Source organism: Aquarana catesbeiana, linkage group LG02 (genome assembly GCF_042186555.1).
Source record: "Aquarana catesbeiana isolate 2022-GZ linkage group LG02, ASM4218655v1, whole genome shotgun sequence".
Lineage (NCBI taxonomy): Eukaryota > Metazoa > Chordata > Amphibia > Anura > Ranidae > Aquarana > Aquarana catesbeiana.
The window spans coordinates 643,369,394-643,390,946 of NC_133325.1; the positions used below are offsets into that span (position 1 = coordinate 643,369,394).

General features: G+C 41.5%; 1 protein-coding gene across 4 annotated transcripts in view; it reads right to left on the minus strand.

The window, feature by feature from the left end:
- The window catches only part of SH3KBP1 (SH3 domain containing kinase binding protein 1), a 529,030-nt gene that overhangs the window by 173,164 nt on the left and 334,313 nt on the right, over positions 1-21,553 (minus strand). Inside the window, exon 1 of one of the 4 annotated variants that reach the window (XM_073616472.1) lies at positions 7,395-7,558. The exons of the other annotated variants lie outside the window; for them this stretch is intronic. Within the exon in view, the coding sequence (XP_073472573.1) occupies positions 7,395-7,406 (12 nt within the window). The 5' untranslated portion in view covers positions 7,407-7,558. Of the gene's footprint in view, positions 1-7,394; positions 7,559-21,553 lie in introns of those variants that run through there. 4 annotated transcript variants of the gene reach the window in all.

Genomic DNA, 21,553 nt, shown 5'->3' on the forward strand with positions numbered 1-21,553 from the left:
AAACTGACCCAAAGCATGATGCTGCCACCACCATGCTTCACTGTGGGTGTGATGTTCTTTTGGTGACGTGCATTTTTGTTTTTACGCCAAACAAATCTTTTGGAATTATGGCCACAAAGTTCAAACTTGGTTTCATCAGACCATAACAGATTTTCCCACATGCTTTTTGGAGACTTCAGATGTGTTTTTTCAAAATTTAGCCAGGCTTGGATGTTTTGCTTCGTAAGAAAAGGCTTCTGTCTTGCCACTCTACCCCATAGCCCAGACATATGAAGAATATGGGAGATTGTTGTCACATGTACCACACAAGCAGTGCTTGCCAGACATTCCTGCAGCTCCTTTAATGTTGCTGTAGGCCTCTTGGCAGCCTCCCTGACCAGTTTTCTTCTCGTCTTTTCATCAATTCTGGAGGGGCGTCCAGTTCTTGGTAATGTCACTGTCGTGCCATATTTTCTCTACTTGATGATGACTGCCTTCACTGTGTTCCATGGTATATCTAATTCCTTGGAAATTCTTTTGTACCTTTCTCCTGATACCTTTTAACAATGAGACCCCTCGGATGCTTTGGAAGCTCTCTGGGGACCATGGCTTTTGCTGTAGGATGCAAGAAAATGTCAGGAAAGACCTACTAGAACAGCTGAACTTTATTTGGTGTTATTCAGAGGCACTTTAAATGATGACAGGTGTGTAATGACTCCTATTTAACATGAGTTTGAATGTGATTGCTTAATTCTGAACACAGCTACATCCACAGTTATAAGAGGGTGTGCACACTTATGCAACCACGTTATTTTATTTTTTTATTTTTACACCCCCCAAACAATTTCAGTTTGTTTTTCAAGTGAGTTGTACAGTTTATAAGTCATATTAAAGGTGAAAAACGTTCTGGAATTATTTATCTTTTTACATCACAGATATCTGACATTTTTACAGGGGTGTGTAGACTTTATATCCACTGTAATTACAAAATAAACAATATTTTAAGCATTAACGCTTGATGATAAAATGATTTACATATAACTGATCACATTCAAACTAATTTAGAAACACTAAATATATATTTTAGACTGCCTTTAAGAGCTTTCATAAGTTTGTCAGACAGACAGACAGAGACGTGTTAGTTAAAAATATCAGGGTGTTTCTCCCTCAAGAAATGTAAAGCATGTAATTTGGAGGCAATAGTTAGTAATTAAAACCGTCACCAAACATAATCTTTCTGTACAGGAAAAATAACTTTCAGATAAATATGTGCATATGCTCATTTGAGTCAGTCACTTTACTAAGCATCAATTGTACTTAACAGCAATAGCGCAGTAACTAGGCCACGATAATTGGCCAAGTTAAATAACACAAGCATGCCAGCTCAGCAATTAACCTAAACATACAAACTGACATTACTTGACTGATATGTTCTAATAATATACCAAAAACAAAAGGTACACATGTAACCTAAACATCAGAGGTAATAAATCACACCCTGGATTAATGACAGTGTCTTATAAGGAAAAAACACAATAACTTTGGCAAGGATGAAATTTTAAGAATGAGTAGGAGATTTCAAAGACCAATGACTATGTAAATGTAAAAGACTATTGTGTATACAGAGATATCTATACACATAACTCCTGCATGCTGTGTGCAAATGCTGCATGGTTTGAAAAAGCGTTTTCATATTTATAGCTTGAAAATGCCACAGAGTGCTATTATACAGATAAGGCTTATATATATATATATATATATATATATATTTATTTATTTATTTATTATACACACACAATTTTACAAAAAAAAGGATATACAAAACCAAAAACAATATTTCTACAACAGATGTCTTGTCAATAATCCAATGGACAGTGCTCCAGACAGACAAACAAACAACATATGATAGTAAAACCTCGATATTAAAGCTTTTTACCACCCCTCCTTCACACTCCCCTCTAACCCATGCTGACAGTCTTTTTTCCTCTTTACTTTGTGAAGTCAGCAATATTCATCTAAGCTCCCCATCCAGGTCCCTTACTGCTGGTGCAACAGACTGCTAATTTTGCAATTCAATGTCACCCCAAGTCTAACAGTCCCCTACCACTCCCTCTGATGACGTCAGTCCACTTCTCTCTCTTGAGAAGACCCTACCCGTGGCCATTTACCAGGATGTGTCCATGTCACGCAGGCAGTGATGTGGACTCCAAAAAGGACCCCAAGCAGGAAGTAAACAGAAGAGAAGGGCACAAGTCAGCTCTCCTCCCACTGGATCCTCTTCCGTCTCTTGTCCCAAGCTAGTGAGATATTGGAACAGAATAATTAACAAAATTACCAAAATATACCAAGTTCAATTGGAGGTGGACTCGCTGACATGTCTGTTGGGGAGTCTCAATGAGGAACTGTACCCCCCACCGGTGTACATTGCCCTCACAAGACTTTTATACCTAGCTAGGAAGCCGAATTGCTCGACTTTGGCTTTCGGCACAAGTCACGACGGAGGCGCAGTGGATCCAAGCGGTTAACAACATCCTTACTTGAGAAAGAAACACCTATTATCATAGGAAATCGCCAAACAAATTTATAAACATCTGGCAAAGCTGGTTAAAAGCGGAGTTACAACTACAAAAAAAAAAAAAAAAAAAAAGTCAGCAGCTACAAATACTGCAGCTGCTGACTTTTAATAATCAGACACTTACCTGTCCCAGGGTCCAGCAGTTCGGGGGAACGAAGCCCCGCTCGTCTCCCCCTCCTCTCTGTGGCGCCGGCATTGTCACTGTTGGGGCGCTGCGACTGGCCAGGCAATCATCTGGGACCTGTGACGTGTCCCAGATGATTGTCGAGATTGAGGGGGGAGAGGTGAACTTACTTCCGGCGCCATGGTGCCCCGGGAGGAAGTGGGAGCTGGAACCCTCTAAAAAGATGGTTTCCGCTCCCCCCCATAAAAAATTACATGCCAAATGTGGCATGTCAGGGGGTCACCTTCCATTTTTGGGTGGAACTTCACTTTAAGTTCCCCAGAGGTGGCTCCCCCGCAGCTGGTCCTAGCTAATTACCTACACTACTTCCAAAGGAGTGATCATATGAGACTACTTATGAACTGTCAGCATCAATATACCTTACATGATATCAGACAATAACGTGTGGTATTGGGTTCTCTCTAATACAAGTGATTGATATGTACTTCCAGTTGGTTTGTGCCTCTCTTTTTTTCTTGTCTATCAGTTTATATTTTTTTGATAGTGTAATGAACGTGAGGTATCATGCAATGCCTGTCCTTCTGTTGACAGACTGGTTGGCTATGCAGTTACTACAAATTATTTCTTGTTATGAGGATTGTATCTCCTGATTTATACGAAATGTATGCCTACTCACTTGTAACATGTAATGCCTTGTGTTCTATTCAATAAAATTCTATTCCGTTGATTTAAAAAAAACAGACGAAATAACTTGAGTCTGCAAGGACACGTTAGACAGAGATTTTCTTTCTTTTTTTGCTCCAGTGATCACATAAGGAGGGAAAGGAGGGATGGGTGGAGGTTGACATTGATCCCGGAACAGTTCTTTAAGATGATTTGTTTTTAGCACACTTATCCTATTCATAAGAGGTCCTGCATTCTACAACCCCACTCTGAGAGCTTTACTGTAAAGAATACATGGTTCTGCTCAGCATTTTAATGGAATTGTCAGAAGATGCAGTGTCCTTCATATTCAGGGCAGTTGTGTGATACATTGAGACTAGGCTGGTGATGTGGACAGTACCCAGTTAGTAAGGCTGATGAAACTGAAGAGGGACAGCCTGTGTGAAGACAGGCCAACAGGGAGAGAGTTGCAATAGTTGGGGGAAAGATAACAAGTGATTGAATTAGCAGCTTGGAGGTGTCATTGGTTAAGGGGCAGATTTTGGACATTTGTATGCTATGAATGTGAAGGCAGCAAGATCTGAACAGTGATTGGAAGTTGACTGCAAAGGTCTAGGAGTCTTGGATTAAACCAACCCCCGGTAAGAGGGGATTAATAGCTGTGCTACTGAAACAACATTGAGGAAAAATATTGTGAACTCAGTTTTGGAAAGACTGAATTTGAGGAAGTGGTATGACATCCATACCAATAGGTCAGTTAGTAAATTAGTAATGTGAAAGGAGACTGAAGGGATGAGCTGAAGATTAAAAAAAGATGTGGTTGTCATTAGCATAGAGGTGGTATTGAAAGCCATGGGAGACTACAAATTGACCAAGGGAGGAAGTCTAGATAGAGAATCCAAGGACAGAGCCTTGAGGAACCCCTACAGAAAGAGAAAGAGAAGAGGAGAAGACAGAGTTGTAGGTGACATTGAAGAAGTGCGTAAATAGGTACAAGGAGAATAAGAAAAGAGCAGGATCTTTGAGGGAGTAGTGTATTTTTGCAAAGCAGTTAATAGACCACTGTATCAAAAAGCAGCAGAAATGTCTAACAGTATGAGTATGGAGTAGTGGCTGGAAGTTTTTTACTGAAATGAAATGGAGACTGAGGCACTCATGTACAAGTATTGGCAGAGGTTGTTTTGTTGACATGTACTGTTAAAGTGCTGGTATCTTTCTGAGTGTCACCCCACAAGCAGAACTAATATATAGGCATTAACTGTTTGCCTGAAACAAGTATTTGTAGCAAGTATTTGTAACTCTGGTTAGCTACTCGATCACACATTGTTGTATCACTTTAGCTACGGAGTGACACCATTAATCAGAATCTGCAGTTCTGCAGCCTTTCTGTTTTACCTTCAATCATGTCTATATTCCCATCGCACACATTCCTGGAAACAACAAGGCTCATCAGTAATGGGTGCTGTAGCGACTACCAGCTGGATACTGGAAACATCACAGATAAATGTACACATTCGCCAGCACACCAAGGATCCTCAAATATCGTCCGAAGGCTTTTATTGCAGAAATGATCTTCACATGCCTGACGAAGGCATCCGTGGCTTCAAAACATTGCACTTGTCCTTGTGATGTGATCTTTCTGCAATAAATGTCTTTGGACGATATTTGAGGATCCCTGGTGTGCTGGCAAATATGTACATTTATCTGTTTTACCACAAAGCTGGTAATGGGAAAACTTAATCAATTCTCTCATATATGCATGTACCTCTCTTTACAAATACCAGAGCCTGAAACATATTAGAGTGGCAACACTGATCATATAGGAGGGCCTGGTCTCCTTCTGAAAATATTAGTTCCTTGGCTGCATCTGGCTTGAACACATTTTGGGTCACATGCCAGGAACAAGCATGGTGTATAAGAGTGTCAAAAAAGTGTCAAAGCTTACTTTCATACTTGTTCCTGGTCAGTGATTCAAAGCATATGCAGGGCAGGCAACTAGCCTTCTCAAAAGAAAAGTACAGCAATGGCAGCCTACATAATTCTCCCAGTTGTACTTATATGTGTAAACAATTCTATATGTGTGTGTGTATATATATATATATATATATATATATATATATATATATATATATATATATATATATATATATATATATATACACACACACACACACACACACACACACACACACTATATAAATAGATTTCTTATAGAGAACCCTTGAAGCCTCATACACATAGGCTCTGAGGCCCAAAAACTGTGAATGGCCTTATGTTTATGTAGCTCGAGCTGCCAGTTACTGGGTGAAGGCAGCCCATGTAAGTGTATGGGGACATAGCGGATGCACGAACACAGTCACTTGTTCTAGTTTGACAGGCGTGGGTTATTGGGCATGGACATGTCCTGATTGTGTTCAGGGCTGCACTCCCACACACCTATCAAAATAGGGTAAGCTGCCTTGTCTATGTAGCTGCTATATCCTCATACTCTTACATAAACTGCCTTTACACAGCACTTGGTGGCTCACGACACAAAAACACACGGCCACGTTTATAGACTCAGCACCTGTGTGAATAAGGACTAAGAACAGAAATATGGGAGCTGACATTGCTGATTTGAGAACTTGTATGTTGGGATCTCAGATGCAGGGTCTGGTAAGACAAATGGCCCTCCCTGCTAAAATGTTACATCCAAAGCCCTTTTGGCTAACATCATGTGTGCAAATATTGGTTGTGTTAAGTAATTTATCCTCTAATCTTTCTTTATTTGCTTTAACAAGCCTGTTAACCTCTACTGATGCTGAAAGCAGAAACAGAGTAACCAGTGCCCATGCTTGGAAACCTTCTCCTTGCGGGGTGGGCTTGCTTGGAGAAGCAATGCAAGTCAAAGCAATGTCAAGTCAGCAGAAAGCAAAGTGATGCCCAATTAACCAGGACGTTTATCCTGAGCTGTGCTCCCTCTTGGACTTAGTAGATGGGGGGCAATATCTAAAACCTTCAAATTGCACCTTTTGATGCCCGTACAGACTCTTATCTTATCCTTTGACTAGAGATCCACTTTAAGTTAAAAGGAAGCACAAAGAACTTCTGTCGGACATCATCCAAACAATAACAATCATCCTTGAAGTTTTATAGCAAAGCAGCATATCTATATTACTAACTCAGTTACATATTAACATGAAGTCTATATTTAGACATATACCTATTAAAGTTTTGAGGAACTACAGGTTTTAGCATGTTCCAACCGTACTAAAATTTGCATGACATATAACCAATCACAGATGGCTTATTATTGTTGTAGCCAAGTTTATAAGCCCCAAAAGATCAGATCTTATTATACATGATTTACACAGTTCGCGTAGCACTTTACAATATAAGAAAGACAGTACAGTTACAATACAATTCAAAATAAGAGGCTCACCCTTCTAGTGAGAGCTTACAATCTAAGTATTATTAACATGAGAAAATATGTTAAACTATCAAGGTTACACAAATAATAAAATGTTTAACAAGCATTAAAACATAGCTACACCATCTAAGAGCTGTCAGATCTTACAAAACCTGTATAAGCCTGTAACTACTGCACCTATCAACCCTAAAGAAACATTTCTTTCCACTCGTAATAAAGCAATATATGAACGTAGAAGTCCTAAAACGGACACAACATGATTATAGCAGAAAAAAAAAAACAGCACATCTTCCTACTTCCTTTATGAGGGAACGTGTGGAAAAATAAATGTGGAAAAAATGAAAAACATCTGGAAACGCAATGTCTTTTACAAAAAAAAAAAAAAATGAAAATTGCCACATATTCCAAGACAGCAAAAGCCTCCCCATGCTAATCAACACAAAGCTAGCAGCTTCTCTAATGAAGATCCTCAAAGTCACTCGTCACCAACAAGAAACTTTCCGTTTATCCTAAAACAGAGCAAGAATTCACAGAGCTGAATGAGGTTCCCTGTGTCTTTTTTTTTGGTTCCTGGGCAGAACTCTCCTGCCACATCATATGTTGTATATTTTAGAATAAATACAATTATTAAAACAATGAAATACCTCATCTCCCATTGTGGAAAAGTGCCTGCTGTGTAAAAATGTCCAAGAAGTCAGCACCCAAAATCCTCCCACTTCCTTCAAGCAGCTAAATACACAAAGCCTGACAGACACAGCCTAATACTGAGTCACACTTAGGGCCAAATGAGCTTGCAGGAAAACAAAGCTTCCATTTGTTTATTACACAGGAAGCTTGGAGCTGTACACCAGTTGGGAGACTTGATGCTGTGGCTTTCCACTTTTTTTTTCCTCTCTCTCTCTCTCCCAAAAGGCAGATTCTAATGCAGCCTATTCCAAGTAATGATGCAGCAGGAATAATTTACCAGTCAGAGTGGGAAGAATCTGCAATATCACTAAAGCGGTCTCTGAAGATTCATCCTGCAGAGCTTTCCAATTTTGCTCAACCAGGAAAAAGGACGGACTATTCGTACTTATTGCAAGTATTTTTTCATACAAAGTTAACCAATTTAAAAGCTGAACTCCAAGCACATATAAAAGTGGGTGTTAATTAAAAAAAATCATTAATGCTAACTCAAATTTTCCTTGTTCAAAGCAGTGTAGCAGGGTGCTTTGGTAGCGACGCCTTTTATTTTATTTATTAGGGTCCTTTCACATGGGATGGATCCGTGATGATCTCCCCGTGAACATCCGCTTGCTCAGCGGGGTTCGCTCCGTTGATCCCCGCGGAGCCGGCGGATGACAGGGTGGTCCCTGCACAGTGTGCAGGGACCGCCCTGTCAGATCTCCGCTCTCCCCTATGGGGGGATTGGATGAACACGGACCGTCTGTCCGTGTTCATCCGATCCGCTCTGCAGACGGATAGAGAAATAGGATTTCCCTCCGTCTGCAGAATCGGACCATAGCGGGGACGGATGATATCGGGTGTCAGCGGATGTTCATCCGCTGACACCTGCTATCCCATAAGGATGCATGTATGTCCGTATTTCATCCGAAATCGGATGGATGAAATACGGACATACTGTCCGCACGTGTGAAAGGGGCCTTACGGTTACTTATTTAGCACCGTCATTTCACGCAGCATTTTATTTATACTCTATATTACCAAAAGTATTGGAGCGCCTACCTTTACACACACATGCATGGCATCCCAGTCTTAGTCCGTAGGGCTCAATATTGAGTTGGCCCACCCTTTGCAGCTATAACAGCTTCAACTCTTCTGGGAAGGCTGTCCACAAGATATAGAAGTGTGTCTATGGCAGTGATGGCGAACCTTGGCACCCCAGATGTTTTGGAACTACATTTCCCATGATGATCATGCACTCTGCATTGTAGTTGAGCATCATGGGAAATGTAGTTCCAAAACATCTGGGGTGCCAAGGTTCGCCATCACTGGTCTATGGGAATGTTTGACCGTTCTTCCAGAAGCACATTTGTGATGTCAGGCACTGATGTTGGACGAGAATACCTGGCTCGCAGTCTCCACTCTAATTCATCCCAAAGGTGTTCTATCAGGCTGAGGTCAGGATTCTGTGCAGGCCAGTCAAGTTCCTCCACCCCAAACTTGCTCATCCATGTCTTTATAGACCTTGCTTTGCACACTGGTCCAAATCATTTGGTGGAGAGGGGATTACGGTGTGAAGTTGATTTTCATTGGTTGAGCTTGGCCCCTTAGTTCCAGTGAAGGGAACTCTTAAGGTGTCAGCATAACAAGACATTTTGGTCAATGTCATGCTCCCAACTTTGTGGGATTGCTTGTTTAGAGTAGCACTGGGCATCAGAGGCCATCTAGATCAGAGAATCATGGGAACACAGATCTTTTCAGAGCCAACTACAGTCTGAAAAAAATTTACCAACCATTTGTATAGCTATTCCATCGTTTTTTTTTTTTTTTTTTTCTGAGAGGCTTCTCTTTTGACTTTTTGGTAGCCTGTTTCTACCGTGATATAGACCAGTGTTTCTCAACCTATTTCAGTCAAGGCTCCCTTTAAAAATATGGACAATCTCAAGGCACCCTTTAAAATTATGGACAGTCTCAAGGCACCCCATCCTAAAATGTAAAAAACGATTCTAATAGTTTTACATAATGCGGCAGCATTGAAACACGTAGGACACCCAACATTAGAGGCGATTTATTCTTCCAAAGCAAATACACTTTTGCACACTAGTACTGACTAGTATTCCAGTGTTTCTCATCTCCCTCAGTCAGCTAATGTGACCCCAGTGTTGACGGAGAGGGGCAGAGGAGGGTCAAACAAGGATGCTCTGCAGGCAATCAACACCCTTCTTATCAACACTGATGACATCACTGGTTGTTAGGACGCCGGTGGCTGGAAGGTAGAAATGGTGCAGAATAAAAACCTGTGGCTTTGTGTAACTAAAAGGCAGGCTTAAATACATTTTTGGGCATGTGTTAGGCATTTTGCCAAGGCACCCCTGAAGAAACCTCAAGGCACCCTGGTTGAAAAACACTGATATAGACACTTTGGGGGTTGATTTACTAAAACTGGAGAGTGCAAAATCTGGTGCAGCTATGCATAAAAACCAATCAGCTTCCAGGTTTTTTGTCAAAGCCTAATTGAACAAGCTGAAGTTAGAAGCTGATTGGCTACCATGCACAGCTGCACCATATTGCACTCTCTAGTTTAAAATAGTATTATTCTGCATGTAAAAGGTACACTTGATACGTATACACTGATCTCTCTTTTCCTCCAGTGCATCCATCCCCCCCCCCCCCCCCCAGTTAGAAAGCACTCCCTAGGAGCACACTTAACCCTTTGATTGCCCCTGGTGTTAACCTCTTCCCTGCCAGTGTCAGTGTCACAGTGACTGTGCTTTTTTTTTTAGCACTGATCACTGTACTGGTGTCACTGGTCCCCCAAAAGTGTCAGATTTGTCCGCCGCAATGTCGCAGTCCTGAAAAAAATAAATAAATAAAAAATCGCTGATCAACACCATTTCTAGTAAAAAATAAAAATTACATTAAAATATCCCATAGTTGTAGACGCTATAACTTTTGTGCAAACCAATCAATATACACTTATTGGGATTTTTGTTTACCAAAAACATGTGGCAGAATAAATATTGGTCTAAATTGATGAAGAAATTCTATTTTTTTAATGAGTTACAGAAGAAGGACATCAATTTTATTTGGTTACAGCGTCGCATGACTGCGCAATTAACAGTTAAAGTAACGCAGTGCCGTGTCGCAAAAAATGGCCTGGTCAGGAAGGGTGTAAAACCTTCCAGAGCTGAAGTGGTTAAAGTTAATCCACATTCCTGCTAATGCTACTGAAGCACAGTAGAGTGCTTTAGTAGCATTAGTAAGAATGTGGATTAACTTTAACCAAAAAAGGTTGTGTTCTTCTTAGAAAAGAACATTCACAAATCTCATTCCATGACATATTCCAAAAATAAGGGGATTATTCTTCATTTCCAGATAGTGGGTGAAGCCATGCAAATATTTCCTTTTTTAAAGCAATTATTTACACAGCACCACCCACTATGCTATGCTAAATTGGGGAATAATCCTCTTAGTTTTGGGATATACGATTGAAAGAGATACAGTGCCTTGCAAAAGTATTCACCCCCCTTGGCTTTTTACCTATTTTGTTACATTACAGCCTTTAGTTCAATGTTTTTTTAATCTGAATTATATGTGATGGATCAGAACACAATAGTCTAAGTTGGTGAAGTAAAATTAGAAAAATATATACACAAAAGAAATTTTATTTCTGAAATTTTATTTCAGAAATAAAAAAACTGATAATTGGCATGTGCGTATGTATTCACCCCCTTTGTTATGAAGCCCATAAAAAGCTCTGGTGCAACCAATTACCTTCAGAAGTCACATAATTAGTGAAATGATGTCCATCTGTGTGCAATCTAAGTGTCACATGATCTGTCATTACATATACACACCTTTTTGAAAGGCCCCAGAGGTTGCAACAACTAAGCAAGAGACACCACTAACCAAACACTGCCATGAAGACCAAAGAACTCTCCAAACAAGTAAGGGACAATGTTGTTGAGAAGTACAAGTCAGGGTTAGGTTATAAAAAATATCCAAATCTTTGATGATCCCCGGGAGCACCATCAAATCTATCATAACCAAATGGAAAGAACATGGCACAACAGCAAACCTGCCAAGAGACGGCCACACACCAAAACTCACGGACCGGGCAAGGAGGTCATTAATCAGAGAGGCAGCACAGAGACCTAAGGTAACCCTGGAGGAGCTGCAGAGTTCCACAGCAGAGACTGGAGTATCTGTACATAGGGCGACAATAAGCCATACGCTCCGTAGAGCTGGGCTTTATGGCAGAGTGGCCAGAAGAAAGCCATTACTTTCAGCAAAAAACAAAATGGCATGTGGGAGACTCCCAAAATGTATGGAGGAAGGTGCTCTGGTCTGATGAGACTAAAATTGAACTTTTTGGCCATCAAAGAAAACGCTATGTCTGTTGCAAACCCAACACATCACATCACCCAAAGAATACCATCCCAATGGTTTTGAAAATCAGTTACATTCCTGGAATGCCAGGATTGGTAACACTCGCATGTTTGTGTCTTCAACCAAACTGTCAAACCATCAAATGGCTGCTGTCATAAGTGATCACATGTGCACCACCATGGCAGTTGCAGATCTAACAGAAGCAGCTTCCTTGGCTGTAGAGGATAGGAGGGTTTAATGCCGCTTTAAAGCTGTCAGCAGATCGGCCTCTACAAATTCGGCAATGCCTAAAATGGAGAGCAACTGAGCATGTGCAGAGCAGGGTGAGATTTTTTAATGTTTTACATAGTACCTGCAAAAAGGGCCAGCCTATAGTGATCTAGCAGGACTAACTCCACTTTCCACTTTTAGGGCTCATTTACACATGCTTCGACTTCAACAAGTTTTTATGATGTGTTTTTGATGCTTCGGTGGTGCTTCAATGAAGCTTCAGTGGTGCTCTTTTGAAGCTTTGTTGAAGCTTGGCAGATGCCCTGTGCATGTGTTGATATCTCACACCTGCAATTCCTCCAAAACAAAGCGAAGCTAAAGCTGAATTAAAGCCTCTCAAAAGCCGCAAGTGCTTCAAGCGAGCTTCAAAAGAGCTGTCATAGAGCTCTATGGAGGCTTTGAAGAACCACTAAAGCTACATGGGGTATAATTTTTGAAGCAAAGCTTGCTTCAAAAATGATACCCCATGTAGCTTTAGTGGTGCTTCAAAGCCTCCATAGAACTCTATGGCAAAGTTTGCTTGAAGCACCTGCAGCTTTTGAGAGGCTTTAATTCAGCTTTAGCTTTGCTTTGTTTTGGAGAAATTGCAGGTATGAGATATCCACACACACAGGGCATCTGCCAAGCTTCAAAACAGCCTCACTGAAGCCTCACCAAAGCGTCACCAAAACGTAATCGAATCACCACCGAAGCTTCATTGAAGCACCACCGAAGCATCAAAAACACATCATAAAAGGGTGTTGAAGCGATAAGCGCTTTATTGTGTGCTGAAGCAAGTGAGCCCTAAAAGGTACCATCCAGGGGTAGCTTTTTTTTTAGCAACTGTAGTGACAGTAGTGGTTTATTTTAAATTGTGAAAAGGAGTTCCATGTCAAGAAGTTTTGTATTTCCGAAAACGCTAGATATAGTACACACGCGTAGATGAATAATAGACGTACTACAAGTCTGACAAATAAATCCATCACCTTTCCTGTAATAAATGAAAACAGTCCACTTAAAAGGCAACACTACAATTATTAAAAGGAAACAATCTCACACAACAGACTTCCTGCTACTTCCCAGAGAGACCAGCCAATGACATAACGTTGCCAAAATGACAATAGAATGCTCATTTCCTATTGACACAGACACTGGTTTTGACAGGAAACTTAACAGAAAATGGTTCAAAAATAAAACCTCTTTTAATAGCACCTGTATGAATAAGATATATTTTTGTTGTAGCTGGACGGTTGGACCTCAGATACCCCTCTGCAGCAAGCTGGATATGCCTAGCATTGATAACTGTTCACTCCAATCACCCAAAGAGAAATTATATAATCTATAATAGCCTATATTACCACATTTCTCTGGCAGCCAGCACACCTGATGACTGTAAGTAGCATCAATAAGGTGGCAGCAATATGAACAATCCAGACCTAAGTGTACTGATCACAAATTTTGGTCTTATTTACCCAAATTCTGAACGAATATTTTTTTTTGTGGCCCCATAATAACCAAACAAATATAAAACTACACCGGAAATAACACAGAACAATGTAAATGTACATACTGTCAGCATGCTTCAAGCTAAACTACACTTTTCATTGTTTATTTGGGCCAGCTTATCCCAAACAAACTATGTCCCTCACTAACACGTGATGCCGCTGGATGTGCGGTATAAATTGTATGTAGCTGAGGCTACATACATCATACCGGACTGTGTTCTGGGTTCGAGGCGAGACTTCCTGTCTCATACCCGGAACACAGTAGAGTCTATCACAGCGGCGCTCAGCCATTCAGAGCAAGCAATGTATTCTATCAATGAATGCAAAGCTTCCTCTGTTTGGCCAGAGGGTGACATCATCAGCCCACCTCTCTGACTCAGAGGAATCAGAGGAAGCTTTGTATTTATTGCTAGAAAACATTGCTTTCTCTGAATGGAAGAGCGCCACTGTGGTGGACTCTACTGTGTTCCAGGCATGAGACAGGAAGTCTCGGCTCAAACCCGGAACACAGTGTGGTATGCTGTATATAGCCGCAGCTTATAGAGTTTATACCGCACATCCAGCGGCCTCACATGTTACTGAGGGACATAGTTTGCTTGGGCTCCACTCTTCAGAACTTTGTGAGATATTGTGCTGAGCAATAACCACAAGGAAGCCATATGGTCCCTTCTCTGGTCAAAATCTGCATTGAGCCCACACATACTTTGTGCATTCTCCATTTAATCCCATGGAGAATTTATACTCTGCCAGAGAAAAAAACTATTGTTATTACATACCAAATACAACAGAGGTAACAGTTGGACTTGATCCCTTTCCCATACCTTAGCTTCTTTATTGATTAGCAAGAACAAAATTAAAAATCAACAGCAGATGTACATGGAAAGAAGATAGCCAATATCTCTTCCCACTGACGGCACAGGCGAACACCGCTCCAGTGAAGAGGAATCGCCAAGTTTATTCTGAAACCGAGACTTCAGGCAGTGAAAATCTCTTGAGTCTCCCACTGCGCTTAGTGATTCCGTCTGCCGACCACTAAAACACTACCGTGTCCTGTAGAAGACTGTCGGTTAAAGAAAAAGCATTAGGTGGCAAATACTTTTCACTTCAGTGGTGTTTAGCGGTGCAGGTAATGGGAGAGGTACATATTTACTATCTTCTTTACAGGTATATTGTTATTACTATAGGTACTTATATAGCTACATCAATTTACACAGTGCTTTACATACTGTATATATTGTACATCTGTCTTTTACCTTTTCATTTTTGCAACAGAGTTACTGTGAAGGACTAACCAAAAGACTGTGGAGGACCAAGCTAAGCTTGGATCTCACAAGGAAAATTGACATCTGCATTCAATTTCAGCTGCCTATATCTCTGGATTTATTGATTGTTTTTACATGGGACATCAACTGAAGGTAACCTCTTTTGTGCATTTTTTTAGGTGAGCAAGGTTGTAATTTCCCAGGAGTGAGACAGGTTTACATTATGTTTTTATTTTCTGATTTGTTCAACAATGTGCCATTGATTTGAGACGCAAAGATCTTGCAGCCAACTCTTCAACTAAATGTACCAGCTGTAAGGCCCCATTCACACTTCGTGTAGAGGGAACTCACATTCCTGCTCGCAATTTTGTGTGGGCGATTTTCACACAATTCCACGTGTCACGTATAGGGCAGCCCATTCACTTAAACTGAAGCTCACGCTCCTTTTTTGGACTATAAGCTTCATGCAATTTTTAAAGGCTGTTTTGCAGCAACTGTGTTATTCTAAAGCGTGACAACTGCAGCAAAATCACACTGTATTTGGGGTGCCATTTAGAATGACTGGCACCCAAATGCACGTCGTGCATTTTTCAGCGATTGTCGCATGATTGGGCAACGATTCTGCCGGTGATTCCAAATCGGAAAGTATGAATGGGGCTTTAGGTCTACCCAGCTATGCTATTTAGCTATTTATTCAATGTAACAATACCAAAGGCTATGATAATTTCCACAGTGCAGTAGCCCTTATCAAGATTTCCATTTACTGAAGTTAGAACACCATTAATAATATACAGCAGGTTTGGCAATCTGACGATCGAGATGTACCTGTCAACCATGGGGAGGCGACAGGTAGATTGCGAAAATGTTCCTGCTTTACTGACCTCCCCCACTTAGGTGCCACTTGGTTCCCCCAGCCTCCACCACTCTCATTCTCTTGATATAGCGGAGAGCGGGAGGCAGCACAGATCAGAATGGAGAGTAGGACCGGGAGCTAGCCAAGTTAACTTTTTAAGTTAAACGGCAGGTGATTGGTTGCTTGGACACAGGGCGGTCCTAGCAACCCATCACCAGCTTGTTAATATAGAGGGGGCATGCACAAGAAAGCTGGAGTCGGTCCTGTATTTCCCACGCTCCGCTTCTGCCCTGGGGATCTGCAGAGGACACTGTTATTCAGATGTTTAAAATACCTGTCTTCCAATGATCCCCTGTATTTTCCTTCTCCAGCAGCTGAAAGTCAGCTGCTTCTCTCTCTCTCTCCCTCCCACCAGCATTCAGCTGCTGCAAGAGGAAAAATCCAGGGGAGCAATTCCAGTAAATGCCTCCCCCACTGCCACTCTTATCCTGGTTCCTCTTTTTTCTGCTGCCAAGGCCCCCTGTGTGCTCCCCTTTCACCAAAGCAACAACCCAACAAGGCCCCTAAAAAATATAAAAATAATATTGTAAATAAATAAATAAAATTGCAAAAAAATATATATAAATAATAATAAAAAAAAAATAAACTACTGAAACTGTTCACTGCACTTTTTACAGTAACATTTGTTTTATTAAGTTTTCCTTACTATTTAGTTAAGCCTTGCCAGAAAAAAGGATGCTGATCCCCAGTGATCTTTGATCTCTTTCATGTCGTTCAGGTAGATCTCCACCCCTCAAAGGTTGCCTATCCCCGATATAAACCATATTAAGCAGCATACAGAGGTGCACAGAACAAAGTGTCAAAATGTGGCACATGATGAGAAGACCTCGTCAGGCCCTGACCTTTCAGGTTTATAGTCTAAAAGGTGAGGAAATACACAAGGAAATTCAATAAAGCCCTAACAACACTTTTCTAGCGGTCTTCTGATGGCCCTTTAGAATGTCATATGCCAGGTTCAGAAATCCCTGTCGCCAGGTTTTAGTAGCTTTACAGGCACATGCGACAGATTCAGGTAGTTCTTTATAAAGCCACTTTGTGTTACTGCACCATATTAAACAATTATTACCTCTAGTTCATAGATAACGTAACTGAAGGTAAGTTGGTGTACAGGCACAGGCTGCGTGCCTGTCTCTGTACATGGTGTAGAAGGTGGCATTTTGTAAGGTTGTAAAGTCAGAAGTTTTTTATCTTAATGCATTCTAAGCATTAAGATAAAAAGCCTTCTGTGTGCAGCAGATCACCTCAGCCCCCCTCATACTTACCTGAGCCCCCTCTCTATACAGCAATGTCCACGAATGCCTCGACCGTACGGGACTCTCTCTCCTGATTGGCTGAGACACAGCAACGGCACTATTGGTTCCCGCTGCTGTCAGTTAAACTCAGTTAGCCAATCTGGAGGCAGGGCTGAACGGCAGCTCTGTGTCTGAATGGACAATGGTAGCTGCAGCTCCGCTCGGCTACCCCCATAGCAAGCTGCTTGCTGTGGAGGCGCTCAACAGAATAAAGGGGCCAAGAGTGCTGACGAGGGACCCGAGAAGAGGAGGATCCAGGCTGCTCTGTGCAAAACCACAGCACAGAACAGGCAAGCATAACATGTTTTTTTTTTTTTTTTATAAAATAACAGACTTTACAATCACTTTAAGGAAGATGACAGTGGCTGCGAATGATTGCCAGCTGACGTAGAGAGGAAGATGAATACAACAAGAATAATTTATGATTTACCCTATTTTAATTTTAATTTTTTATATCTGTTAATCTTTCTCTCTGTTCTCAATTTAACTTCCATATTGTTTTCTGTTCTTTATTGTACATTAGCTGTTTTTGCTTTAAATGCATTCTCACTTTCTTCAACATAACATGATTGAATGAGCTTGTAATTTTCCAGTCACCTCCCTCTACTTCCCTATGCCTGAATAACAGTTCATGCTGATAACATCCAAATAATGGCAGCTTCTTACTCAGAAGTAATTGATTCTGCTCTCATATTCACTGTCATGGGGTGCAGTGTATCCCTCTGTGCCACTGAAGGGTGATGGCCAACTTATCAGGCAAACAAACATAGTACAGAATCACATGGCAGGAATGTAGTCAGGCAGGTTGGAGGTTGGAGCAGGTAGGTGGCAAATATAGTAAGAACACAAGCCGAGGTTAGGGCAGGAAGTGGCAAAAGTGAAGTCTGATGCTGAACACATTTAGTTAAAACATAACTAAACCCAAGAACAAAATCTTGGGTTTGAATGTGCCAGAAATGCAGCATCTGCGTAACTTCCTGTAAAATAACTGTAAAGTTTCTTTATAATTAACTTTGCAAACTACTAATCACTAATCTAATCTCAAATCACCCTACATGTAATGGAAATGAACAAAGGCAAACATGTCTAAAGTGCAGTGGTGGCTGGTGCTCAAAATTTTTTGGGGGGGGCGCAAACAAACTGAAAAATACTGAACCCCCCCAATCAAGTGCAGTCTCACTGTGCCCATCAAATGCAGCCATTGTGCCCATCAAATGCAGCCACTGTGCCCGCCGACCTCCCCCACCACTCACGCACAATTCAACACACACACACACACACACACACACACACACACACACACACACACACACCCACACACACACCCACACACACACACCCTCGCGCGTGCATGCGGCTCTGACATTGTGGCACTTACCGCGACCTCCGCTCCAGCGTGTCTCCGAGTCCTCCACTCCTCTTCCTAAGCGCCAGGCATCCAATAGGGTGGCCTGGAGCTTGGGCCAATCAGGAAACAGGTCTGCCTCCTGATTGGCGGGGAGGAAGGTCAGTGTGAAAATAGCGAAAATTAATTTGCTATCGTCACACAATTGGGTGGGATCAGGGCACACGCTCTGCGCCCCGAGCCCACCCTATTTTGAAGCCTATTAGAGCATCTGGCTCTAATCAGGTGCTTCAAAAAGTACCACCCCCTCCTGTCCCCGCCATGGGAATCCATGCGTCCGGCGTCTTGAAAGGGGCCGGCCACATGGATGGGGGGGTGGTGCCCATGCGCCCACAGTGCACAGGCCGCCACTGCTGAAGTCCAGTCTGAGTGGCTACTTCCATGAAAGCACTTCATGAGTGAGCTGAGACACCCAGGAACAGGAAGGATTTTACTCACAGGATTTCCAGCTAAAAATTACAGGGAAGAACTGAAAAATGAAAATAATCTAAACTAAGAATTGGTAAGGTGCAATATTTATATTTTTAGTTTTTGAGATAAGATACACTTTAATAACCAGAAATGGGAGCAGGATTCAATGAGGGGCAGGAGAGAAGGTCTGAGGCAGAATGCTTGCCCTGCAGGGTACAATGCTCATGGAGGAAGCATACACTGGTTCAGATTTTAGGTTTGTTTTGATAACAGCTGTTTTTGGATATCATTCCTGAGGAAGAGGATAAGGCTATCCTAAAAACCATGGCTGTTTTCTTGCATAAATAATACTTTGTATAGTAGTTTTATAAACATCACCAAAAACACACGCAATGGTGGCAGATAATATGGAAATAATTCATACAGGAATATGAGCGCTCCATTTAGGAAAACTTATATGAAAAATTTTGTCTACTTAAAGTGTTACTAAACCCAGGACCCTGCATTCACTATATCCGGTTTCCCACAGTACACAGAACATGGAAATGCAATTATTTTAGTAAATATAAACTGCTAAATACCTTTTCTCATCAGCAGTATATAGCAGTCTTGAGACTTCTATCAGTGTCTAGTTAAAGCTTGTAGGAGTATTAATTCTCCTCTAACTGTCCTATGAGGCTGCAGGACCCCTTACCCTCTCTGTCTGGACAGTGCTAGTTGGAGCTGTGCTGATCACATGCACCCTCCCAAGAAAAAAAGCAAAACACACCAAACTGAGCATGTGCAGGGTGTCCCAAAGGCTCTGTACTATCAGGATAGATTGGAGGACTGTGGAAGAAGGTGAGGTTCAGAGAAGACAGGATCAAACAGCCTTTATACACAATGCGCAGGATTACCCCTTAGGTTCCACAGTGAGTATAACAAGCACGCTTTACTGCATAAACCGACTGATATTACTGTTGTGGGTTTAGTAACACTTTAATTCTATGTTTAGCCTCTTTGTAAAGTATACTTGAAGTTACATAAAAAGGCACAGTTGTGTAATTGCAGGTGGTAGTAGTAAAGGGGTTCATTTCTTTGGCTTGTTTCAAAGGAAAAACAGCCTTACCTTATTGGTGGAAGGTGGGGTGTGGCAGGAAGTGGTACTAGTTGTCTCATAGGGGAGGTGTTGTCTCTAGGACCAGTTGGAGCTGGGACAGTGTTGAACAAGCATCTCCCGCTCTCCTTCTACTTCACGACTTCCGTTGTTGTGGTTTTGTTTTTACCTTTTTCTCACTTTTTTTTTCTCTCCTCCTGTGCCAGGGCGTTTGGTTGGTGGTTTGCTTTTCCTGCCAGGTATCATTCAGGGGGACTGTAATGTCATAGCATCGGGCAGAGGTCTTTGGGTTTTTGAAGGCGGGGGTGGTTACGTTTTTTTGGAGAACGATGGGTTGGGCCCATCTCAGGTATAGGTGTACCCTCCCTACTAAGTGTGATCAGTAATATGTTATTGATCAGTGGGCTGTATCGGGTTATAAGTAGGTAAGCAATTGTCCCTGATGCAGTATAATTACGGCTGGGGCCCTTGAGATGCCAGCGTTGGTAGATACAGCCGGTTGTTCATTCACATGTGACTTCAAAAGCCCAGGACCCATTAGAAGGTCAGTTAGTTTTATTATTATAGTTATTTTTGTATATACACTCACTGGCCACTTTACTAGGTACACCTGTTCAGCAGTTTTTGAAATACTCAAGCAATTGATCTACTGGAATTTTCACACGCAACCATCTCTAGGGTTCACAGAGAATGGTCCGATAAAGAGAAAATTTCAAGTGAGTGGCAGTTGTGTGGATGAAAATGCCTTGTTGATAACAGAGGTCAGAGGAGAATGGGCAAACCGATTTGTGATCATATAAAGGCGACCGTAACTTAAATAACCACTCGTTACAACCAAGGTACGCATAATACCATCTCTGAAGCACAACACATTGAACCTTGAAGCACATGGGCTACAGCAGCAATAGACCACACCAGGCACCACTCCTGTCAGCTAAAAACAGGAAACTGAGGCTACAATTCGCACAGGCTCACCAAAATTGGACAATAGAAGATTGGAAAAACTTTGCCTGGTCTGATGATTCTCTATTTCATCTGCGACATTCAGATGTTAGAGTCAGAATTTGGCATTGTTTAAACGCCACGGCCTACCTGAGTATTGTTGCTGACCAAGTCTGTCCCTTTATGACTACAGTGTTCCCATCTTCTGATGGCTACTTCTAGCAGGATAATGCACCATGTCACAAAGCTCAAATCATCTCACCACTGGTTTCTTGAACATGACAATGAGTTCACTGTACTCCTATGGCCTCCACAGTCACCAATCCAATAGAACACATTAAACAATTAAACAATAAAGGCCACTTTCACCCCCTTCCTGCCCAGGCCACTTTCCAGCTTTTAGAGCTGCCGCATTTTGAATAACAATTGCACGGTCATGCAACACTGTACCCATATGACATTTTTAGAATTTTTTACACAAATAGAGCTTTCTTTTGGTGGTATTTAATCACCACTGGGTTTTTTATTTTTTGCTAAACAACGTTTTTGAGAAAAAAAAAAGCATTTTGCTTTGTTTCTGTTATAAAAATTTTGCAAATAAATAATCTTTCTTTATAAGTTTAGGCAAAACTGTATTCTGCTAAATTTTCTTTGGGGAAAATAACCCAAATCAGTG